Below are 26721 nucleotides of genomic sequence, written 5' to 3' on the forward strand. Positions count from 1 at the left end.
GAATGACTGGCAAAGAGAATAATTCATAGACTACTAACAATGTTGATGAGATCATCAGTTATAGCACCTAGGACAGCTTTAATCCCCAAATAAGCAGATGTAGAAATGTAAAATATTAGAGAAGTTCTCGGAAACATGGCCCTGTCCTCTTAAACTAAAACTCAGTATGGCCTAGTAATAATTGTAAAGTATTTATAACTCCACAGTCCTGAAAATAGGAGACACCTTACATATACTGAAATCTATGTGTTTCTGCATCACCGAACTTCTCTAAATGTCCCCACCAAACTTCAACATATGATTATAACAACTCTGGATAAACTCACATTTGGATTATATTGAAGTAGGTCTTCATTATCAGAGAATAATTGGCTAAAGGAAAAAAGTAATTGAATGAGAATTCTCTTAAAATAGGTGCTGACATTCCAATGTCTAAATGAAAATGGTATTGAGTACCTTAAAAAATTTAAACTAAAAATTACAAAAATAATTTTTTTTTCTATTTATGTAACCATGTGCAAATTCTGAGAGCAAGAATAAACTAAATTTAGGGTTTGGGGGGTATAATCCTTCCAATGAAATTATGACAGGATACACCCATTTCATATTTGAACTCTGTATAAATCAAAATGAGTGTAATTTTTAAATAAATATTCAAAGGCTTTATCAATTTTCCCAAAAGCCCTTCCTTAGTCCTGTGAGATAGTCACATCATCTTTGAGGTGTCTGTCATTATTTCTGTTATTTTTCTTTATTCTAATTGATAATTTGTCTAACTAAATCCAATCCTCACTTACCAATGATTTTATATGTAACTTAACCAGTTCTCTAATATCACTTTTAGGGTTTTGTGAAATTTTTTGTCCTTTACAAGAAAAATTCCATGTTCTCACAGATACACACTGCATCGCATCATATTGTTTTAAATACAACAATCAGCAAGAGAGCAACAAAACCAGTGGAAGAAATAGAGCCTGGGATATTTAAATGGGTATTAGTAAATATTCTTACAATGACTTCAGGGCTTCTCCCTATGCCCTCATAATAGGGTGACCTGAATTGCTGAATGGACTCTGAAATCTAAGTACTGAGTCCACATGACTGAGAAAGAAGTAAACCTGTCTGATTGGTGTACATATTTAAGTTACAGACTTTACCCTATCTCAAAACATGAAGTAGCAGAAAACAATCTCCACAACTACTTATGTTTTTATTTCACAAGATATGTAATCTACAAAACTAAGAAATGAACTAGAAGACATTTCCAAATATGTGCAAAACGACTATATAGAACCAAACAAGAACATGTATGCCCACATCTCTGAAGAGTACAATGAAGTAGTCTAATGGAGCTGAATATGAATTTCATTTCTACCACCTGCTATATATATATGACCTTAGGTAAGTCGCTTTATTTGAGTTGCAATTTCTCTATTTCTTAAAACTGGTACAATATCTGTCTTACATAGGAACACTCTAAAGAATGAACAAAATAATGTATTAAAAGTTCTTCCCGGGCTGGGGTTGTGGCTCAGTGGTAGAGTGCTCGTCTTGCATGTGTGAGGCACTGAGTTCGATCCTCAGTACCACATAAAGATAAATAAATAAAATAAAGGTAATGTGTCCATCTGTAACTACAAAATTAAAAAAAAAAAGTGCTTCACAGAAGGTTTGGTTTATAGTAAGATCTCAAAAAACAAAAGTTAGTATTATTAATAAGTAACGCACACTTCAGCTCATGCATCAGAAGACCCCTTCAGACCCTCGCTGAAAACTCTTAAGTTAGATGTATTTCTAAACAAGCTTCAAAATCCATTTTTCTATTCAACAGATCAGAAGAAGCAGATTCAAATTCGTTGGCATGGGGTGCTGTGGCAGGCACATAATGACAGCAGCAAATGAAAGCTGACATTGACAAAGAACAAATTTTAACAGCAGATTAGTCAAAGGTCATTTTGAGTAGGGGCAAACATCTTGATAAAGTCTATTCTTTTTGAGATGAGAAAAATTTATATGGTAAAATATTAGAAACACAGAGAAAATTATTAATAATATAGCAAACATCTGTGATACCCACCACCCAGCTTTATCGAATTTTAACATTTTGTTATATTTCAGGTTTTTTTTTTAACATTATGAACACAGTTGAAGTATATTGTGTATCCCTCCCCAACCCCATTCCCCTCCCTCCCTCTCTCCAGAGGGAACCACTATCCAAAATTTGTTGTTATTCCCCATGCAAGTTTTTAATATCATGAATTCATATATATGTATCAAGCAATAATTTAACATTATTTTGCATCCAATTTATTCTGTAAAAGTTTAATGAGCACCCACTCACTATGTATAAGGCACAGTTCTAGGTGCTAGAATAAAACAGAACAAACACATGCTTTCATCAAGCTCATGTTTGTGAAGTTTTCAAACTTTATATAAATGGTATCACACTGTATAGTTTCATTCTACAATTTGCTTTTCTGCCTTGATCTTAACATTTCTGAGGTATGTATCAGATGTCGATGCTTTTAGTTCATTTAACTGATGTATAGTATTCCATTGTAAAGTATATCAGAATTTATTTATGTTTTCTCCTCTTGATGGACATTCAAATTATTCTTAGCTCTTCTCTACCACTAATGATGCTAAAATGAACTTTCCGTTCTTTACATACCTTTGTTCACAAGTGCATTCTCTTAAAAATAATGATCTTCAATTTTACAAGATATTGCCAAACTGCTTTTCAAAGTAATTTTTACCAATTTATACTCCAATGATATCTAAGAGTTCCTATTTCTCATCATCTTTGCCAATACTTGATATTTCTTCACTGTTATTTTTATTTGTATTTCCACAACTAGTAAATTTGAATATCTTTCCATATTTATTCTCTTATGTGATTCTCTATTTTTGTTATAGGGTTATTGTCTTATTTATTCTAGATATTAATCTTTCTTGAGTATGATATTGAAAATATCTTTAACTAGATTATATCTTCTCATACTGTTATATTGTCTATAGTAAAATAGAATGAAGTCTTAAATTTTTATGTAGCTGCGCTTATCAATCCTTCTGATTTGTGCTCTTAGTGTCTCAACAATCTTTTCTCACATTTAAGACACAAACATATTCTATACTTTCTTCCAAAGCTTTAAAGGCTTGCTTTCATAATTAGGTCTTTAACTGGAAGTTATTTTCACTTATGGTATAGGCAGAGATCTAATTTTATTTATATATCTAAGTCATATGTTTTATATATTTCAACTTTTCTATTTTTCCTCCCATCAATTTGTAATGCCTCTGCTATCATATATAAATTTTTCATATATCCATAGGTCTGCTTCTAAGAGCTCTATATTCTAATATACCATCACTTAATCTATCCCTGTCCTGAGACTACATTTGATACCTGAATGGGGTGATTACTTCCATCTTTTTCCCCCCCTTTTTCTTTTTTGCAGAACTGAGAATAGAACCCAGGAGTACTTTACCCAATGAGCTACATTCCCAGTCCTTTTTATTTTTTTGGTGTTGGGGATCAAACCCAGGGCCTTGTGCATGCCAGGTAAGCACTCTACCAACTGAGTTATGTGCCCAGCCCTCCTTTTTATTTTTTAAGATAGGGTCTTGCTAAGTTCCCCAGGCTGGATTTGAACTTGAATTTGTAATTCTCCTGCCTCAGCCACCCAAGCTGCTGGAATTACAAATATGCATTATTATGCCCAGCTCTTACTCCCATCATCTTAAGTCCTCCAAAATTCTCTCAGCAATTCTTGGCCCACTGCTGCTCAATATGAATTTTAAAATTAAGCTTTATGAAAAACTTTGTTGAATTTTGACCCTACACATGCATGAGGATTGGTCTATAGTAAGATAATCACAAAGAAGATTTTCTGACATCACTTTACCCAATGCCAGTCTAGATGAACAAAATGGCTTCTTTATAGACTGCCTTTATGTTGAAAGTGAACTCTTTGGTGTCTTATGCAGAGTTTCCTGTTAGAATCTTTATTTTGAACTGGCCCTAAAATTAATTCTCCTGTTCCCTGTACTTCTCATACTTGTCAAAACAGAAGCTTTGCCAGGTGTAGTGGAGCACACCTGTAATCCCAGTGGCTCAGGAGGCTGAGGCAGGAGGATTGGGAGTTCAAAGCCAGCCTCAGCAAAAGTGAGACCCTAAACAATTCAGTGAGATCCCATCTCTAAATAAAATACAAAATAGGGCTGGGGATATGCCTCAGTGGCCAAGCCCCTGAGTTCAATCCCTGGTCCTTGCCCTCCCCCTAAAAAAGCTTTGAGTTTTCGGGTCATCTGCACTTGGCAGATGCTTCTGGGCTAAAAGCTAGTGGAACACCTGTTTAATCCTTTGCATTCATTTTTGGCATGAGGAATTCTTTGTTATCCATTCAACTATATATTTTAAAATATATGTATATGCACACACGCGCGCGCACACACACACACACATATGGATAAAATATTCAGCATTTGCGTTTTTACTAGGAAAGATTATTTAGGATATTTAACAATTTTCTACAGGCTAGTTTTCATCTGGTCAATTTATAAGTATTAGAACTGTACTAAAGCCAGGCACTGTGGCACACACCTGTAATCGGGAGGCTAAGACAGGAAGACTGAGAGTTCAAGCCAGCCTCAGCAATTTAGTGAGGCCTTAAGCAACCTTGTCTCTAAATATATATATATATAAAAAAAAGGGATATGGAGATACAGCTCAGTGGTTAATGCCCCCAGGGTTCAATCCCCCACCCCGCAAAATAAAACAACTTAAATATTTCACTATAGTTTGGCACAGTGGCACACACCTATAATCCCAGCAATTTGTGAGGCTGAGACAGGGAAATCAAAAGTTCAGGACAGCCATGACAATTTAGCAAGACCTTGTCTCAAAATAAAAGTAAAAAGGATTAGGGATGTTAAACCATGGTAGAGCACCCCTGGGCTCAATTCCAGTACCAGCAATAAAATAAAATAAAATATTCTCATTATGACTGTAAACTTTTAATTCTTAATATTGGTTTTGCTCTGTACATTTAAAAGCTATGTTTACGGTACATAAATGTTCATGATTATTTTATCTTTTTGGCAGATTTCTCCTTTTATATGTACTGTTGTTTTATCCTTATTAATGCCTTTGTTGTTTCACCTGTCTCATAGTGATAATCTCCTACTTCTGGTTAGTTTGGTATCTCTAAAATGAATATATAATGATTTTGTTTTTTATTCAAATTGTTGACTATGTGTTTTTTAATAAAGAATATCAACACATTATATTTACTGTGAACTATTCATATTTTTGGAACCCTTTCTTTTTTTTTTTCCTTTCTGGTATGGGGGATTGAACCCAGCAGTGCTTAACCACTAAGCCACTTCTCCAGCCCATTTTTTTAAATTTTAAAATTTTGAAATAGGGTCTTGCTAAGTTGCTGAGGCTGGCCTCAAACTTGTGATCCTCCTGCCTCATTTAGGGCCCATTGCCTCAGCCTCCTGAGTTGCTGGGATTATAGGCATGCACCACCATGTCTGGTCCCTTTCTACTTGTTTTCCATTTATTCCCTCTTTCCTTTGCTTTAATTTTTTTTTGTAACTTCTTATAGCTTTCCTATCTTCTAATGATCAAGTTTTCAATATTCTCTCCCCACCTTTAGCTTATTTTAAAGTTATAACTTTTATTTCCATCACTTTAGGGTTTTTTATGGTACATATTTAATTATGCATTAATTTTAAAGCATTTGAAATTACTTAATACTACTATCTTCTTCCTAAACATGGTTAAAGGTCTTAATATATTATATCTTCACACTGAACAAAACTCTCCCATATATTCAATCTATTTGTTTTCACTGTCTAGAGCTATACTATGCAATTTGGTAGCCATTAGTCAGTCACATGATGAAAAAAGTGAAAGTAAACTATCTCAATAATTTTTACATTTGATTACATGTTAAAAGGATAATATTTTGGACATTTTGAGTTATATGTTATTAAAGATTAATGTTGTCTCTCTTTTTTTTAACATAACTACTATAAAATTGATAATTACATGTGGCAAACATTACATTTGTATTGGATATTGCTAAATCCAGAGGTTTGGTTTTTTTTAATTATTGTTACTGTTTTGCAGTACTGGAGATCAAACTCACAGCCTTGCACACACTAGGAAAGCTCTCTTCCTACTGAATTATATCCCCAGCCCCAGTTTTTTTGTTTTTGTTTTATTCCTCTTTGAGATAGGGTATTGCTTAGCGGTTCAGGCTGGCCTTGATCTTTGGGGTTCAAGCAATCCTCCTGCCACAGTGGCTCCCTCCTTGCTGGTACTACAGGCCTGCTCAACCATGCTTGGCTTTGAGTTTTAGTTTTAAATGTACTCCTCAAAAATCTCTAAATTATATTCTTTATGCTATTGACAATAACATTTAACCTAATTAAAATTATTCCATCTGGATTAATAGTTACTTGGAATATAATATGGTACAGAACATTATTTTGCTTCTCTATTCAGGCTTCTAATCTAAGTGGCTTTTAAATTTTTCCCTTGATCTTTGATATTCCCAAGTTTCAGCACAACATGTAGATTTATCTTTATTTAATTTGCTTTGTCTAAAGCTAACTTTCTTTTTAAAATATTTTTCTTAGTTGTATATGGTCAAAAATACCTTTATTTTTTACTTATTTATTTTTATGCGGTACTAAGGATTGAACTCAGTGCCTCACATGTGCTAGGCAAGTGTTCTGCCACTGAGCTACAACCTCAGCCCTAAAGCTAACTTTTTTTGGTACTGTGGATTGAACTCAGAGGTGCTCAACCACTGCAGGACATCCCCAGCCCTATTTTGTATTTTTATCTACAGATAGCGTTTCACTGAGTTGCTTAGTGCCGTGCCATTGCTGGGGCTAGCTTTAAACTTGCAATCCTCCTGTGTCAGCCTCCAGAGCCGCTGGAATGATAGCATGCGCCACTGATAGGGGCCCTAAAGCTAACTTTTGATTTGAGAAGTCTGGTCCCTCTCCAATACTAAAAATTTTATGCCATTATAAAATTAATTTTCCACCAATCCTTGAAAAAAACTTTTTTTTGCAATCCTTCCTATACATTGGAGTCTCTCAATTAATGCTGTCTTTTAACTGCTTACATTTTAAAAAGTTTTTTTTTCGTGTGTGCCTGAAATTTTTAGTACTATTTTCTAACTCATTAATTAATTCATCTATCATATAAAGGGTAAAGTCTATCTCATCTACTGAGGTTTTTTGGGGGGGTACCGGGGTTTGAACTCAGGAGCACTCAACCACTGAGCCATATCCCCAGCCCTATTTTGTATTTTACTTAGGGACAGGGTCTCACTGAGCTGCTTAGCACCTCATTTTTGCTGAGGCTGGCTTTAAACTTACAATCTTCCTTAGCCTCCCAAACCGCTGGGATTACAGTTCTGTGCCAACACTCCTGGCTTCTGAGTTTTTTATTTTTAATTTTGGTGCTAAGGATTAAACCCAGGGTCTCACATATGCTAAGCATGTTCTCTTTCTCTGAGCTATACAACCCTACAATCGGGCTTCCAACCCTACAATTGAGCCAGCTCTAAATATACCCTTGCTACTCAATGGTAGGAATCAAATCGAGGGCTTTGTGTATGTTACGCAAGTGCTGTACCATTAGCTACACTCTCAGCCCCTCTCCCTCTTTTTGAGTTTTTAATATACCAACTACATTTTAAATTTCCAAGTATTCTGGCTGGTTCTTTACTACATTGATGTGTTCTTGTTTAAGCTGTTTGTTTTATAACTTTGAATTCTCTTTGAGAGTATCCTTTAATTCATTTCTTTGAGCATCCTAAAAAAAAGTTTCAAAGTTTCTCCCAATCAATGGAATACCATGCAGCTGTTAAAAAGAATAAGATCATCTCATGGATACTAATATGGAATGATCTCTATATTCAGTGAAAAAGACAAGGCATATAATAATGTAGAATGCTACCATTTATATAAAATATATGTACGTATATATTTATATGGTTGTACATGCATAAACTATCTTAGAAAGGAGAGCAAGAAATTGGTAATAGTGGTTGCCTCTGGGGAGGGAAACTGGGTGGCTAGGCGACAGAGGTGGAAATAGACTTACTTTTCACTGTTTACCCTTTTGTACCTTTGAATTTTGTACCACGTGCATGTATTACCTAGTCAAAGAAAAAATAAATAATTTATTTTTTAAAATAAAGACTTTGTTGGACTACTCCATAAATTAATTTCATCCAGAGACAATGCCTGTTCTGGTGGTTGATTCTGTTATAATATTAATTTTAGATGTCTCCATGAATTTTGGAGTTTTGGTTATAGGCCAGAGTAGGAAAAGTTTTTAACTTTTTTCTGTCTCCCTATTTAATGTTTTTAAGAGTGTCTACACTTGGCCATTTGGGGTCCATGTCTACAGCCAGGGTTTATAATGACATTTCAGGGCTTCAGTTTCAAGATATTGGAAATATCACACGTAACATTCAGTCACTGATAGGATAAGCGGCTTTATTCAATTCTTGTTGATGAGGCTGAGTATTTATCAGCTAAAACCTATAGCACCAACTAGTAAAGAACTTTTGCCTTTTTTTCAGACTTTCACCAATGAGACAAAGATTCCAACTAAACCCTTGGATTCATGTACTAATTCTGACTCTGGTTCCTGCCTCACAAAAAACTAGCATTTTTAATTCTTTTACCTGAATGCAACAAAACCATTAGATATCAATGCTAGAATGAAACCCATTAGGCCTATGGTTTCAGACCAGCTCAAAGTTTATCTGTGCTCCATTCCTGGCCCACAAAAATGTTTATATTATTTCAGAACCTGGCTATATTTTTTGTGCTATTTAATTTTAATTTACTGTTCTATTGTGTTTGGAGCAAAGCGGTTATATCAAAACTCAGTATGTTACCTTGACTAGAAGTAATTTCCTCAATTTTTTCATTTATAGAATATTTAAATAATCATAAAAGTAACACAATCTCATTTCATACAGTTTATAAAATTAAAGATAATCCATCCATTCCAACTAAACTACTGTTAGCACTTTAAAGCATTTCTTTTTAATCTTTTTCTTCTGCTTTATTTCATATTTGCACAATTTTATCATTATTTTATTCTATATCATCCCAACCATTTGACTATGTTGCTATGTAGTCTCTACAACCATTGATGACTGCATATTAATCCACCAAACCATTCAATTGTAATTTACTTCCCACATTAATGAGAATATAAGGAGCTTCAACAATGCTACAAAGAAATTCTCTATGCATGTCTTTCTTCCTCATCTGGACTTAAGGGGTAGTGGTGTGGTGAGAAATGTTAACCAACAGGATTGCCATAATTCTACACAGATTATTAGCACAAAAGGCATTACAGGACTAGCATAATACATGGCGAGGTTCATAATGATGGTCTTGATATACAAAGAGAAAAGAAACAACAACAACAACAACAACAAAAACCACCATGGAAGTGAACAGTATATTTCAGAAAAATTCCAATCCAAAATAAATAATAGTAAATTTTATAATTAAAGGAATAAACTTTATAAGGAATTAGAATCACAATTTACACACGTGGATCACTGAGGGACAAGGCATGACATATTTTCACTAACTTATAAAACAACACTTTGAATCACACTTATCAAGTTCATATGTTCACTATAATACTGACCTGATATTATTTACACAGTCTTCGTGAGCTTCAGAAAGTGTTTTTATGTGCTTTGAAGATATAGGGTCAAACAGGAGAACTTCAGTCTGTTCACAAGCAACAGTCAGAACTGACCTGAAAGCAAGTAACACATTTCTCTTGTTTAGTTTTCTAGCATTTGCTGGTTATTGATAATCACATCCACTGTGAGAAAGAATAATAGGAAATGGTACTCTCTCTCTCATACATGTGATAGGATGTAAAATAGTAGACCTAATGTTTGCAAAGTACCTCTAGTACTCGTATATATCAAAAATTTAAATATGCACAATTTCTGACAATATTTTCTGAAAATTTAAATCAAGAGAAATAATCATTATAAATACAAAGAAAAATTAATACTAAGACATGCTTCACTTTAAAATGGAGAAACTGAAAGTAATCTAAATGTACATGAAAAGAAAATGAAATACATAAGCCATGGTATGTAACAGCACTCCTCCCTCACCCATAGAGAATACATTCCAGGACACCCACACTGGATGTCTGAAACTGCAGATAGTACCAAACCCTATGTATAGTTTTTTCATACACACACACACCCCTAAATAAATTTAATTTATAAATTAGGCACAGTAAGAGATTAACAACAATTACTACTAATACAATAGAACAAAAAAAATCGTAAAAATATGCTTTAGTAAGTTATGTGAATGTGGGCTTTCTCTCAAAATTTTATTGTACTGCACATCTAGCAACCTTAGCATATGATTTTTTTTTTTGTCTTTCCTTATTGAGAATTTTCACCTTTTTACTTAAAGGCCATATTTTATGGTTTGTCACTGGCATATCCAAATTGCTAGCATTGCTACTCTTGCACTTTTGGGTCATTATTAAGTAAAATAAGAGTTACTTGAACACGAGCACTGTGATGCCATGACAGTCAATCTAAGTGCCTAATGGGTGGGTGGGTAGTATATGCTGTGTGGATGCTAAGGACAAAGGGACCATTTACATACTAGGTAGGACAGAGATGGCTGATGAGATTTCATTAAACTATGCAGAATGTCGTAAAATTTAAAATTTATTAGTTTATTTCTTGAATTTTTTATTATAATCTTTTTGAACTGTGGCTTACTATGGGTAATTCAAACCTCAAAAAGTAAAACCATGGATTCAGAAAACTAGCATACCATGCAGAAATAAAAAAGAAAGAGTTATCTTTACCTGGATATGAAAGAACTCCAAAATACATTTAAAAAAATAGATAAACATGCATATATGAATAAACTCAGTGAAAAAAATATACGAACAAATAATATGTCTCTTCATCGGTTTTCTATAAAATGTATTGAAAAAGGTCTGGCTTACATCACCAGGTCTATTAGATATAAACTTATCAGACTTTTCCTTTATAATTTTTAGTTTTCTTCCTTCTGGCTTTCCCTATTGTAAGTTATAGTTTTACAAACCTTTTATCAACTCAATTTTGATTTGTGAAAATCCAATGTCTTTTATTTAAAGTTTCAATTTTCTATGGGCACTTCTCCTTCAGATTCAGATCTAGCAAATGAAATCCTAAGTTTTTGAAACCTCAAGTCTTCCCAGTTTTCAGTACCAATAACAGATTTTTTTTTTTTTTGAATAGGATCTTGCTAAATTATTGAGACCAGCCTCAACTTGAGATCCTCCTGCCTCAGCCTCAGCCTCTCAAGTCCCTGGGATTACAGGTGTGCAGCACTATGCCTGGCTAATGGAAATGTATACACACAAGATGGAAGTGCATAAGACAAAATTTTAAATAGTCAACTGTTTCTATTCAGAACAAATTTTTTAGATAAAGCCGGAAACAGAAAAACCTCTACTAAATTGAAAATTTTTTCTTTATTTAGTAATCATGTAATTGTCCTTTAAAAGATATTACCAAAAACACTTTTATGAGATATACGAACTTCAAAGTTTAATAATACCTGATGGATTTTGCCATGGTTTGAATGTGTTCTCCAAATTTTATGTGCCAGCAACTTGGTTCCCAATGTAGCAGTGTTAAGAAGAGGGACTTCTGGGAGGTGACTGAATCATAAGGGCTCTCTGTTCCCATGAATGGATAAGTCCATTCATGAATTAACAGGTTACTGTAGGAGTGGCTTTGATATAAAAGTGAGTTCTCTCTGGCATGCTTACTCTATCTCACCACTTGATGCCCTCTGCCATGTTATGATATAAGCAAAAGGTTCTTATTAGATACAAGCACCATGCTCTTGGACTTCTCAGTCTTCTAGAATCATCAGCTTAAGAATTCTCTTTCTTTTGGTGCTGGGTATTGAACAAGACTGAACTACATCCTCAACCCCCCACAATTCTATTCTTTAGAAATTATTCAGCTGTTGCATTCAGTTTTTGCAACAGAAAATAGACTAAGACAGGTTTTTATGCTAGTTAATCAACATGAGTAAAAATATTCAAATTAAAATATATCATTTTTAGAAGCCACTTTTTTGTTGTTAATTAGAAGAGCCATGGAAGGAACTTTCCCACCTTTTGTGCATAAGTAAATGGATTAATGATTCTAAGAGATTCTTAAACATTATAAATAAAGATCTATAAAATTAATAGTTATTGTTTTAAACTAGTTACATTTTTATACATGGTGTGATATGTAATTTTTCTAATAGAATCTACTCCAATATCAAATTCTACACTTTTCTCATTTATAATGCCATTTTTATCACGTATTAAGTTTTGGTTTTTATATTGTGTTCTGTGCAACACCACACTATCTTTTTTTCTAAAAGATTTATAGTATATTTGCTATATGGCAAATCAAGATCTTTTCATTGTTTTATAAACATTATTTTTCTTGGCTAAATCATTTTTTTCCCCAAATGAATTTTATATATAGCATGTCAAGTCCTACTAAGAAATACTGTTGGGATTTTTTTAATGGGATACAGTGGCTACAGGTTAATGGGGTAGTATTTATAACAAAAATATTGAATCACCTCATAGAGTAACAATGTGTACCTTCTCTATTTCTAGTTTAATTGTACTCCCATTAAGAATATACTCTGGTCAATTTCAGTCCTTGGAAATTACATATTTATTTTTTGTGTGGCCTGATATTAATATAGCATATCATCTTTCATTTTGTTAAATCTAGCAGTAGTATGCCTTGACATCCTTTTACTTTAAAAAAACTTCTACATTCTTATTTTCAGTAAGAAGTTTTTAAAAAATCTAACCAGGGCTGGGGATGCAGCCCACTGTAGAGTACTTGCCTAGCATGTGTGAAGCCATAGCTTCAATCCTTAGCACTACAAAATAATTAATTAAAAAAATCTAACCAACAATCTGTCTTAATTGATTTACATTTAACATAATTACTAGTAATTTTTGAGTTTGAATCTATTATCTTAGTTTTTGCTTTCTATTTGTTCTGTTCTAGGTCCTGCTTCATCTTTCTTGCTTTTAAAATTCATTTTCACTATTCATATCTCACCCTATACTACTTAGTATATTAAATATACATTACCTTTTCCCCCAGTGTATACCTAAGAGTTTATAACATGCATCAACTTTTTAAAAAAATGAAGTATGAATTATTAGTTCTATCACTTCCTGTATGATATAAGAACTTTGGTATATTTCAATTCCTTTTATTCCATTCTAATATTAAAAAAATTTTTTTTAGTTGTCAATGGACCTTTATCTATTTACATGTGGTGTCAGGGTCTCATTAAGTTGCTCAGACTGGCCTTGAATTTTCTGATTCTCTTGCCTCAGCCTTCCAAGTAGTTGGGATTACAAGTGTGTACCACTATGCCTGCCTAAGGTATACTACTTACCAGTCTTAAAATTTGTGGCCTTGTAAGTGAAAATGAAAATTTTGTACAACTGTCACATATAGTTAAATGTAGTATTCAAAATTTAAATAATCAGTGATAATGTGAGTAGCTTATTTTCTAAATAAACCTACATAAATTATAAAAATACTCACCAAGTGATATTAGTTGTAGTTCAAATTGTTCAACAAATTATTCTAGTAATTTCCAATCATTTATTAGTTTTGGAAACTATAGCCATAATCTTTTATTTGTCTTTGATATCCTTTTCTGAACCATGAATAGGAAACTGGATAAAGCTCCTCTAAGAATTTTCAATTTAAATTGATAGTCATGAATTAACCTGTAGTCTTGATAAGTTAAAAAAAAAAAAAAAAATCACTCTTAACAGAATAGTGGCACACAACTAATCCCAGCTACTCAGGAGATTGAGGCAGGAGTATCCAGCCTCAGCAACCCTCAAAATTAAATAAAAAGGGCTGGGAATGTAGCTCAGTGGTAGAGTGCCCCTGGGTTAAAACAAAAAAACAGAATCAACAGAAAGTTATCACTGGGGCTAAATTTTCTTTTTAGCTTTTGGGGCAGTAACAATAAATATATTAAATTTATTTAGCCCTTCAATGTTTTCTATTAATTTTACATACTATTTAACTGTAGTAACAAGTAACAGATAAGAGATAATGTAGTACTGCAGTTAAGAGCATAAGCCAGGATATAAGTCTTTTGTATTTAATGACCTTTCTGCTTTGAAGTTCCCCCAACCAAATGCAACTATACAGAGGGGAAAAATCTATTTTTGTGATCATTTTCATTGGTAAAATGAGTATTATTAATGCTTATGGAGGGCATGGAATCAGTGGATTTTGGCAAACTTATCCCACTAAATAATGATAAAAATAAACAAGAATGATAAAAATTAGGGATTTGTAGTTCAGGAATTATTCACCCATAAACCATTCCCATAGGCTTTATTCATCTGCTGTAGATTCTACTCTGCCATGGGAATGTACTATGAACCTGTAGTAGTACTACTATTCTCATCTGATTGCTTTTCGTCTCTCTGGATCTCCCCGGGGCTGCAGTTCCCACAAATGACTAAGAGACAATTATAGGGAGAATGCCTCGAAGTAGGCTGAGCTACCTTTAGGGAAGCCAGATGATCACTGGACATTTAAGCATTTTCTGTGTGGGGGAAGGTACCAGGCAGCAGTGAGGAATAGTTAGAATAGATGCTGGCCTGCAGTTCTCTAGTGAGATGGTTGTTGACAGCCCCTTGCTAGGCCATTTCTTAACACTGTAATCAACGCTGAGGCAGTCAGATCTAAAATTTAAGGCCAACTCAAGAAATTTAGAAAGGCCCTGTCTCAGAAAATAGTGCTGGGGATGACTCAGTGGTAGAGCATTCCTAGTACTGTAAAACAAGACTAAAAAAAAAAAAAAACTTGGTACAGTGGAATCAATATTTATCAGCTTGATATGAGGCCTGACTGAATCCAGCATCTATATATACCCTTGAAAGCAAAATTTTAAGTGATGCTGTTCACACCTTTTATATCCTTGTGTTTGTCTAACTGAGGCACACTAAACTCAGTTTAACCTTCTATGAGGTAGTGTATTAAAATCTTCTATGATAAATTTGCCTGTTTTCTCCTTGAAGTTATTGAATCTTGATGTTTATATTATATTTAAAATATAAGACTCATTCAAGGCCAGGTTCATTTAAATCCATAAGCAAATACTCATTCAAGCTTCCAGGTGAACTGAATATTTATCGTTAATAATTCTATCTCGGGCTGGGGATGTGGCTCAAGCAGTAACGCATCGCCTGGCATGCGCGGGCAATGGGTTCGATCCTCAGCACCACATAAAAATAAAAATAAAGATGTTGTGTCCACCAAATACTGAAAATAAATATTAAAAAATTCTCTCTATATAATAATAATTCTATCTCTAGTAACTTTTTTGCATGAAGCCTATTTTATTCTGATAATATAGCTTACCAGTTTTCTTTAGAATGTGTTTTGTTATATTTTTCTATATCCTTTAACATTTTTCTCTATAATAGTCCCTTTTTTTTTTTTTTTTTAAAGAGAGAGGGAGAGAGAGAGAGAGAGAGAGATCGAACCCTGGCCACACGCATGCCAGGCGAGCGCACTACCACTTGAGCCACATCCCCAGCCATCTTAGCTTTAATATCATTTCTCCTCCATGGTCTCTGTTTTCCTCTCCTGTGTTGCTGTTTTGCATACTATATCAGTGATATCAATGGAATACATCTCCTATAGCACTGCATTGTATTGCATCTCTTATGATTAGCTTTTTTTCTGTTTTTTAAAAACTATATCCTGCACTCTTAAATGGTGATGTCAGACCCCTTCTCAATTAGGTAAGTACAATCTTTAGCTTTTCCTTATAGTGCACAACTTCTTCAAATATCTCAAGACTTTTGATCATCAAGGTTGCCTTCAGTGAATTCAACAATAAACTAGAAATTATTGTTTATCCATGACCTACCTTTTTAAGGTGGGAGAGCAATTTCAATGTCTTCTATACAAAGCAGAACAAACAACAAAAAGAACTACCACAATAGCCGCCTGAAAGCAATTGTTTTCAAAGACATAAAATATAATTTTCTGAGCTTAAAAAAAAAAAAACAGAATGGACAGACTGAGAGAGCTCCCCATGGTCTAAGTTAAAAAAAAAAAAAGGAAAGAACAATCAAGACTATGTCCATATTTTGTAAAATTTCAGAACTTCAAAGATAAAGAAAAGAAAAACAAGTCAGTGTTAAATATGGTAGGTGGGATAGGAAATAACAGAGTATTTCCAGAGGAACATAAATCAGGCTGACCCGAGNATTCTAGAGACTGAATGGATTCAAAGGAAAATTTTTTCTTTGAGACAGGATCTTATGTTGCCCAGGCCAGTCTCAAAACTCATGGGCTCAGGTGATCCTTCTACCTAAGCTTCCTGAGAAGCCAGAATAGGGGCATGCCATACCTCACTTATCTTTGTTTTTAAGTTGGAGTTTGTGTGTCTATGGGGGAAGGAAGTACCAAATATGAAACCCAGGGACACTTCAACCATGTGCTGCATCCCAGCCCAACTTCTTTCTTTTTTTGAGACGACTTGTTAAATTGCTGAGGATGGCCTTGGTCTTCCTAGTCACTGGGATTACAGACATGTACCACCACCTTTGTACTTATTGTAACTAGTAATATTGGGATTTATTTTCAGCTATTCTTTGAGCTTTTATGTCTTGCCTTACCCCATTGCTTTCCCTTTCTTACCTTCTTTTGGAACCTTTTTCCTTATTATATGCTTTTTGTTCTACTTATCTAGAAATTTTATATTCTTTCTTTTGGTTCCTCAAAATTTTTAATATGCACACTTACTGAAGTCTATCTATCTATATATATGATTTATATAATATTAATATGTGTAACATTATAATATACAATTCTTCCTCAAAGAACATAAGTAACTTACAATATTCCCTCATAATGTACATGCAATTGTTGTATATTTTACCTCCAGCTTTATTATTCTCAAAGTACATTTTTGGATTTAGTTTTATGAACATATGTAACACATTCTCTGCTCTTCATTCCTTCTGGCATCTCAGACTTTCCATTTGAAAACACTTCCCTTCTCTCTGAACTTAGAATTCATTTATTGATGGTCTGCTGGCAAATTCACTAAGCTGAATACGTATTTCATCCTTGTTCTTGTTAAGGACAAAAAACTGTTTTTACTGGGTATAAACATCTAGACTGCAAGTTTTTCTCCAGCATATTGAAAATAATTACCACTGGCTTTTGTGTATGTGTCAGATTATTATTGAAGACTAATCAGCTGTTATTCTTGTAGTGTTTCTTTGAAGGTTTGTTTTCCTCTTTTAAGATTTTACACAGCTGGGCACAATGGCACATACCTATCTGTAATCTCAGTGACTCAGGAGACTGAGGCAGGAGGATCACAAGTGCAGGGCCAGCAACTCAGTGAAAGCATGTTTCCAAATAAAAAAGGGCTGGGAGCATATATAGCTCAGTAGTAGAGTTCCCTGGGTCTGATCCCCAACACAAAATAAATAAATATAAACATAAAGAAAAGATTTTATATTTATTTTCTTGAAGTGTCTAGGGAGGATTTCTTTTCTTGTTTTCTCTTTTGGTACCAGGGATTGAACCCAGGGGCACTTAACAACTGAGCCACATCCCCATTTTGTATTTTATTTAGAGACAGGGTCTCACCGAGTTGCTTAGGGCCTCACTAAGTTGCTGAGGCTGGCTTTGAACCTGTGATCCTCTTGCCTCAGCTTTCCCAGCTGATGGATTATAGGCCTGAGCCACGGCACCTAGCTCTAGGGAGAATTTCTGCTTGGGTTAGTTGTGCTTCTTAAATCATAGCCTGGTGCATCTCTTTAATTCTGCCTCTCTTCCAACAGCTGCCCCTCTCCATTAATCTCTCGTTTTCTTTAGGAACTAAGTAAATGTATGGGCTTTTCTCTCCATGCTCCATGTTACTAAACTTTCTTCATATTTTTAATCTTTGAATTTCTATTTATGGTGTAGATAAATACTTCATTTCTATTTTTCAATGTACTAAATTCTTATGTGTTGTCATACTATTATCTAATTTCATAACATGAAATTTACTTTTTCAGAATGTCACCTTAGGAGGTAATATACTTATTTTGACAATTTTGCTGTCACTTAAACCATTTTTAAAATTCTTTTGGAAATTACCTTCTAGTCCACATATCCTTTCTTTTTAAATACTAAATCCCTTCTAATCTGGTCTCCATTAGATTAATAAACTTGATTCTTACAGTCTATGTCATTCCTCCTCCCTGTATTATAAAGTCCTTGTAAATGGCAGTGGCTATCATACTTGAGATATGAGAAATCATCTTTCTTACTACAGATATGTCATTGTCTATAAAATTACTTCAGCTCCTACACAAATGTTGGGCACACTAGTAGATAAAGTAAAAATACTAAAAAAATTGAAACACTGAACTATTTCACCTTGACAAAGATAAAAAAGAATGGCAATAGCAGTGCTGGCAAGGGTATCCGGAGATAGGCACTTGCATATGTGTTTGATAGGAATGAGAACTGGTTCTTTCTTCAGAGAACAATTTAACAATGTTTCAAAATTCCTTATAACTTTTGACTCATTCCAGGGACTTAGCTTTAAGGACATAAATTTAAATTATTTTTTGTTCACAAAGTATTATTTAAACTTATGAAAAAATTAAATAATGCAGAAATATTAATGTGTTCACAAATTTTAGGAAAAAAGCAGGCTACAGAATAGTATGCTTACATGTTTATATTAAGCTAAATATACAAAGAAAAAATTTTCCTTGGAATCCATTCAGTCTCTAGAATAAGTGATGTTTACCTCATTTATTACCTAGGCTTTCCACAACATACTGGCAATGAAAAATGACTGAATTATTTTAAGTATATCAAAGTTCCTAACAGATTTTTTTTAATTTTATACATTTATTAATTTTTATGTGGTGCTGAGGATTGAACCCAGTGCCTCACATGTGCAAGGCAAGTGCTCTACCACTGAGCCACAACCCCAGCTCCCCCAATCAGATTTTAAAAATTCTCTTGGAGGGATGGTGAATATGGCTCAGTGGTAAAGCCCATACCTTGGGTGTCCAAGCCTTGAGTTTGATTTCCAGCACCACAAAATAGATGAATAAATAAATTAACAATAAATGTGTGTACATATGTCTGTGTCTGGGAAAATGCAGTCTGGATTTAAATAAAAACTATGAATAATATATCCTTCATTCTAATATCCCTGGCAACTTAAATTCAATATTCATAACTCATTCTACCATTGCCTCCACCTAAAATTTCTCTCACAAAGAACAGAAACAGCTACTTCTCAAAGTCCTAAAAGTATAGGTAGGAAGTTAAGAGGAGAGGGGCCAGGATATAGAGAAGAGAGAAACTGAATGTTGACAAGGAACAGACCCTCAGTATTGGAATAGGTTAAGAACAGGACTTGTAGGAAGGAGAGAAGCTTCTCCTTTAACCAGTTTTCTCCCTTTCTCAGGCACATTCATTGCTACAAGCTCCACCCAACTGCTATGAGAAAACCCAGAGATCCCAGCACCAGGTGTGATAACCATGGCATTTACATGAGTGAAGTGGAATAGGACTTACCAGCTCAGAGTAATTCCTGATTCTGTTCTTTTGCATCTTCCTTAGTATACTGGAGGTCTTTCTTCAGAAAAGTTTTGCTTCACTGTTTCTCAGCTTTTCTAACATGATATACTGCCTCTCTTCTACCATTGGACCTTCAACATATCAGTTTTCATCTGAAATATTTCTACCCTCTCTCCAACCCCATCTTGACTCAAGATATTTACTCCTACTAATTTTTCTGAACTTGGTTCAAGTGTCAACTTTCTCTGGGAAATCTCAAACACCCTAGTCCACAACTAATTCCTTTGAGCCTTTATCCAATTTGTAGGTATACATTATGCATTATTAGTATAGTTATCTAACATCTAGTTGAACTGATGAAGTTCCAAGTTCAATAAAAGCAGTACCATTAACTAATTTTGCTCACCACTGCTAATCCTGTATTTAGAACATAACAAGTGCTCAAGAGGCATTTGTTAAAGGAGGGAATGACTAAATGAACAACTAAGATAATTAGCAACCCAGAGGTCTTGAAGTGGTAAGAATTATATTAACTACACACAATTATACATGGTGGAACTTTGTACAAATTTTTCCTTTCTTTGCTGTTAAACTTGAGAACTCACAAGACATAGTTTTAAATATATACAGCATATTATTTTGACAATTCCTAGAGCCCAAAAGTAAACCAAGACCAGATATTAAATATCTAATTAATCAAGAAGAAGGCTGGTTTCCCTTAGCAAAAGTAGGTAGTCCAGCCTGGGAACTTCACAAATGGCCTAAATCATGAGAGCTGCCTCTCTGAAATGGCTTAGTATTTCTTTTTATTTTTTTAATATTTTTTAGTTGTCAATGGACTTTTTTTTTTTTTAAAGAGAGAGAGAGAGAGAGAGAGAGAGAGAGAGAGAACTTTTTAATATTTATTTTTTTTTAGTTCTCGGCGGACACAACATCTTTTGTTTGTATGTGGTGCTGAGGATCGAACCCGAGCGGCACGCATGCCAGGCGAGCGCGATACCGCTTGAGCCACATCCCCAGCCCCGGACCTTTATTTTATTTATTTATAGGCTTGCCTCACACGCGCTAGGCAAGCGCTCTACCACTGAGCCACAACCCCAGCCCCTGGCTTAGTATTTCTTGAGCAAACGAATGCACACTTGTCTCTTTCTGGCTGGTTTAGGCACAGGGGTACAGAGATTCTATAGGCTCTCTACCCTTAACAAAAGCTTAGATGAGTGAAAAGCAAACCTCGGATGACAGCGAAAGAATGAGCATTTATTAAAGATGTATTTACTGAGCACCTATGGTGTACCAGAAAGCCCTAGTTCTGGGAATTTTTCCTTCAGTCTCCCGAGCCTGAAGAGAAGCATCCCAGGCCTGCCTACTTCAAAAGGCCAGGATGGGGGTTCCGTAACGACTACGCGCTTCTGAAAGTACCAGGGGGCAGAAAAGCCAGAGGCCGAAAAAGGTCTCCAAAGCCCGGGCCGAGCGAGCGAGCTCTGGATGGCTGCGCATCCGGAGCAGAGCTGGCGGAGGTGGGGACCTACCCTCCGGGGGACCGCGCTTACCCGTCGGGCGAGTACTCGAGGTTGAAGACCGCTCCGTGGGTGCGGGTGCTGAGATACACCGAGTCCGCAGGGTGGATGGAACCATAGAGGTTAGTCATGGTGCGAAAATTGTCTCGCGCCGGGTCCACGAACAGCCCGCGGCCCAGGCTGCGTTCTCTCAGCCACCCGAACAGTCTGGCGCCAGGGCCGCCCAGGCCCGCGCTGACGCCGTGCCGACCCCGGCTCCCGGCCCTGCAGTCCTGCCCGGGACGTCGGCGTGACGGGGAAGGAGGTGAGGGGCCTCTCCCAGGGCGGAGGGCGGCAGGATGATTCANGACATTTGGGAAAGACTAGAAGGCAAGGGAGGGAGGGGGAGGGAGAGGGAGAGAGAGAGAGAGAGAGAGAGAGATAGAGAGAGAGAGAGAGAGACTGACTCTGTTTACTAGGGACAAATATATACCCCAAAGGCATGCCCTTAATAACCCAACTCCTCCAGCCACACCATCTACCTAGAGTTACCACTCAGTTAATCCCTCTCAGTGGATTAATGCACTGATTAGGTTAAGGCTCTCTTAAACCATTTCACCTCTACTTTCTTGCACTGACTCACACATGCGCTTTTGGGGGACACCTCATATCTAAACTATAATATTCAGTAAACCATTGTGTGACAACACATTCTATGACCACTTGGGAGAGAGATCCTGGATGAGCAAAAGTTGGGTGTCGAGGCAGGATGCACTCAGCAGGGCAAAGGGGATGATCATGAAATCATTTTTAGGCCAGCAAGAGATACCTTTAGGGAATAGTTTACAAAGTCTCTATAGATCAGATCAGAAGAGAAGACTGGGGAATAGTGAAAATGATGAACCTCAACTCTGAGAATAAATGCAGAGAACAGATATTTCTGTTCTCCAGTCTTAAGGATCAGGGATTTCACTATAGGGTTCAGTAGGACTTTGTAATGAAATAAACATAGTAATGATACCCAAAGGGCATGACTTTGGACAAAGTAAGGACAGGATAAGTTGTTGACTGAAGAACTGATGGGCACCCACTTGAAGCAAAGTGTGAAAGATGATATATCAAGAACTATGTAATGTTTTGAACAACCAACAATAAAAAAAAAAAAAAATCAAAGAAAAAAAAAAAAGAACTGATGGGCAAGAGCAGGTGGAGGCAGTTCCAGAATGAGAAGCAAACTGGCCAATGCCTGGGGTCAACAGTAAGAATTCAAAAGCCTAAAACATTGGTTTGGGCCCAGAAGGAATAATTAGTGGATGGACAAAATTCATACTGGAAGTGCAAACAGTATAATTAGCAGAAAGATGGCAAGTTTTGAAAAGAGACTCTTGCCACATTATAGTTATATATTCCATACTAAGTTAAATCTCTGAACCTTGAGTCTAAAATGGTTATAAGGCTTGCCTTGGACAGGTAGTTATGTGCATCTGATAGAATGTATGCCAAATAACCACCACTATGACTGATATTAATCTGGGGCATAGCTCTTCCTAATACTAAACATCACATACATGCAAAAGCAAGTGGGCACATAACAGGAACTGGAAGGGAATTCAAGCAATTAGAGATTTTGTTCCCTGCACCATATCATAACATGGGCTTTGTCCATTCCTCAGTTAGAAAGGCCCTGAAACTGGAACAGGAGAGGTGGGCACTAACCTGGTCAGAGAGCACTGGGTTCTTTGAGTAGACCCTGTACCAAGCACTATGGACAACCACATGGTATAAGCTCCTGTTGACCAGGCTGGTCACTACAATGATGAGTTCCTTATCTGCTCTGCTGAGCTGTCCTGGGGAGGAAGAGGAAAGAAGACCTGTTCATAATTCCCGGGCAATGGCTTAGAACCTAAACAGGTTTAGCTATATTTTAGCAACAGGCTCTGCCCACCCACCAACTTGCCTGCCATTCACTTATACATTTATTCATTCATTCATCTCTTGTCCCTAGCTACCAACTGACCTATTTTGTTTTTGTTTATTTATATGGTGGTACTGGAGATTGAACCCAAACCAGGATCTAGTGCATGTTACCAAGCACTTTACCAATTACCCACATCCTCAGCCCTTTTTGAATTTTATTTTGAGGCCCTAGGATGGCTTCAAACTTTTGATGCTTGGCTTTAGCCTCCTGACTACAGGCAGGCCACCATGCCTAGGCTATTTTACTTTCTTCACAGTATGTAGTACTTTCTGAAATCAACAGACTTCTTTCTTTCTTTCTTTTCTTTTTCGTCTCCTCCTCCTCCTCCTCCTCCTCCTCCTCCTCCTCCTCCCCTCCCCCACTTCCTCCTTCCATCTTCTTTAGTTGTTCACTATTCACTTTCTCCTCTTAAGAGTATGTTCAAGGGGCTGGGGTTATAGCTCAGTGGTAGAGCACTTACCTAGCATGAATGAAGCACAGGGTTCAATCCCAAGTACAACATAAAAATAAATACATAAAATAAAGGTATTTTGTCCACCTACAACTAAAAACTATATTTTTAAAAAGCAGTATGTTTGAGGGGCTGAAGATGTGGCTCAGTGGTAGAACGCTCACTTAGCCTGTGCACGACCCTGGGTTCGATCCCCAGCACCACATAAAAATAAATAAAATAAAGATATTGTGTCCAACTACAACTAAAAAATAAATATTAAAAAGGAGCATGTTTGAAATCCCATTTTTTCTCCCAGGCATGCCCATAATTATGATGATCTGGGAGGCTGAAGCAGGAGAACTGAAAGTTTGAGGCCAGCTTCAAAACTTAATGAGACTCTGTCTCCAAATAAAAATAAAAAGGGGTGGTGGGTTCAATCCCTAAAGAGAGGGAGGAAGAAAGGGAGGGAGGGAGGAAGGAAGGAAATCCATTTTTTTAAAATTTGTTTTTTAAAATAAAAATCATATCCTCAAAGAAATACCTGGCAGATAGTAGTTGCTCAGAAAATGTGTTAATAAAATACTAAATTCAAGAAATATTTTGTGAGGCCTATCAGGTACTAGGCTAACACTTAAAAGAGGAGGAAAGAAGTGGGTGTGGTGGCATAGGCCTGTGATTCCCAGCTATTCAGAAGGCTGAGGCAGGATTGCAAGTTCAAGGCCAGGATTGCAAGTTCAAGGCCCTGTCTCAAAATAAAAAGGGCTGGGGATGTAGCTCAGTGGCAGAACATATGCAAGGACCTGAGTTTAATCCCTAGTACTGTAAATAAGTAAATAAAGTAGAAGAAAAAAGAACAGACTTCCTAACTTCATGGAAGCTACTATTTGAGATAGGGATAGGCAGAAAAGGGGAGAACCCGCTTTGGTACCGGGCACAATTCTGGGAACTTTACATATGTAACCTCATTTACTCCTTACCTCAGCTCCTCAAGTGGGTATTATTAATGCCATTTTACTAGTAATGAAACTAAGGCTCTGAGGTGTTCAAGTACTTTGCTGAAGTTGCTTGGATTATTTATGGCAGAACTCACATTTGAACACAGGATTGGTCTTTTTCTAGTAGGATAGAGAAGCTGCAGAAAGATATGATGAAAATAAAAGGCAGACAGGACTCTGTATGCCATTAGAAAAGGGCAAGGAGCGGGTTGTAGGCAATCGGACAAGGAATTCTTCCTTATACATGAAGGAAGGTGAGATGGACTTTGAAGGAAAAGTCAGATTCACAAAGGCATAAATAGGAGAAAAAGCATCCCAGGGGCATAGCAAAGTTAGAAGATCTAATGAGATCAAAATGCTGAAGGGGACAAAATGTAGCTCCCATTTTGACTTAGAACATAAAGAGGGACTGAGGGTAGGAAGCAGGCTGTGACAGACCAAAGAGAACCACCCCATAACTGCTGGCTGTCTTCCAGTATCTGCCTTCTTCCTTTAGTAACAGAATCTCTTCATTTAGCTGGGCACATGACCAATCAGCTTCCCTCATAGCTAGATGTGACAGTGAGACAAAGTTCTACCCAATGGGATATAAACAGAAGTGATATATGCAACTCTTATGTCAGGACCTTAAAGAGAAAGGGCTTGTGCCCACCAGTGATGCTCCTTTCTGCTGGTACAGTGGTGATCCAGCTAAGCTTGTAGGCAAGGGCAGTCCCAAACTGTAAACAACACTTGCCAGCCCTTAGCAGCTTATATAGACTATCAGGTGAGAGTGAAAGAGTGAGAGAAAAAAATATTATTTAAACCAAAGTCTTTGTCTCTGAGTAGCAGCAGCCTAATCTGAATCTAGTATCACATCCATGGTTGCCAGTTTATTTCAGTTATATATCTATAACCATAAAGCTGGATTCAGTCCTCACAGACTCAAAATCCAGAGTTGTCACAGAAGCCAAGGTTTTCCCTAATCTCATCAATCTGGAAGACATGGGAAGCGATGTTGGCAAACAGGCACCTATATCTCAACCAAGAATGATTTAGCATTGTTTCTCTCTTTACCTGTTGTTTTGTTGTAGATGGCATTGTAATAAGCAAAGAAGGCTCGGAATTCCAATGGCCGGTAAGACAAAACTTTCAATATATTTGGTAAAAATCCTGTCTGCTGGGAAGAAAAGACAGGGTCACACAAAATGAAAACTAAGAGCAGAATAAACAGTAATCTGGTACTCCCCATATTGTCTGAATCCAGATGCACTCTTGGAAAGGTCATAGCCTTTTTATACATATCTTAACCTTTCAGGGTATTATAATTGTTATTTCTAAAGGTGTATAAAATGTCTTTTTGATACACAGTCTGATGAAGTTTAGAGAGTGAATGTAACAAATAAAACAAATGAGACTTATTTGAATTTAGATTCTACTGTTTAGGTCCTACCTTTTACAGATGGGCTGGTGGCATTCATTATTTCTAAGAATTAAGTTAGTAACAAGCCCCAATATTAGTAAAGTATTTTGTAAGGTTCTTTCACATATCCAATCTCATTTATCCTCTAAACCTTGTAAGGTAGGCAAGGGAGATATTATTATCCCTGGTTTACAGATAAGGAAACCAAGGCCCAGAACTGAAGGCCATACCTTGGGATTTTGAGTTTTCAGATGGCACGCTATGGCAAACAACTGTCCATTTCTTCCCTCTTGACAACAGAACCTGGATGTTGTTCAGATATGAAGTTGTCATGGATTTCAGAACAGGTTAAACCCTTCCCCACACTAATGAGTGAATCCTGATTGTTCTAAATAAATTATGGTGATTTCATTCCACTTGTCAGTGATAGGCTGAGAAATGGACATGTGACACCATGGTGGCTACTGAGAAATGAAGGGAAGTCAGCTGGGGGCCTTCCTGGCTCTCCAAAAGGAATATAAGGAAAGGGTATGCCCTCCTCACTCCTGCTAGAAGTTGTGCAAGGATGTAATGTTTGCTGATACTATAGTCATCTAATGACTATAGGGAATAAGTCTAAGCAGCTATCACACTGAGGAAGATAGAGCTCAAAAAGGAAAGAATCTACTGGATACCTGCCTGTAATCCCAGTGA

At 36.2% G+C, this 26721-nt stretch overlaps 1 protein-coding gene across 2 annotated transcripts in view; it reads right to left on the reverse strand.

The window, feature by feature from the left end:
- The window catches only part of Dcaf10 (DDB1 and CUL4 associated factor 10), a 45554-nt gene extending 23968 nt beyond the window's left edge, over positions 1 to 21586 (reverse strand). The window contains exons 1-4 of one of the 2 annotated variants that reach the window (XM_048783344.1): positions 21275 to 21586; positions 9710 to 9823; positions 8135 to 8189; positions 327 to 372 (exon numbers count right to left, since the gene is read on the reverse strand). In XM_048783344.1, coding sequence (XP_048639301.1) covers positions 327 to 355 — 29 coding nt within the window. In that variant the 5' untranslated portion in view covers positions 356 to 372; positions 8135 to 8189; positions 9710 to 9823; positions 21275 to 21586. The remainder of the gene's footprint in view (positions 1 to 326; positions 373 to 8134; positions 8190 to 9709; positions 9824 to 21274) is intronic. The other variant, XM_015492298.2, reaches the window with a different exon arrangement.
- Positions 21587 to 26721: the final 5135 nt, after the last annotated feature.

Source organism: Marmota marmota, unplaced genomic scaffold (assembly GCF_001458135.2).
Source record: "Marmota marmota marmota unplaced genomic scaffold, marMar, whole genome shotgun sequence".
NCBI classification, from domain to species: domain Eukaryota; kingdom Metazoa; phylum Chordata; class Mammalia; order Rodentia; family Sciuridae; genus Marmota; species Marmota marmota.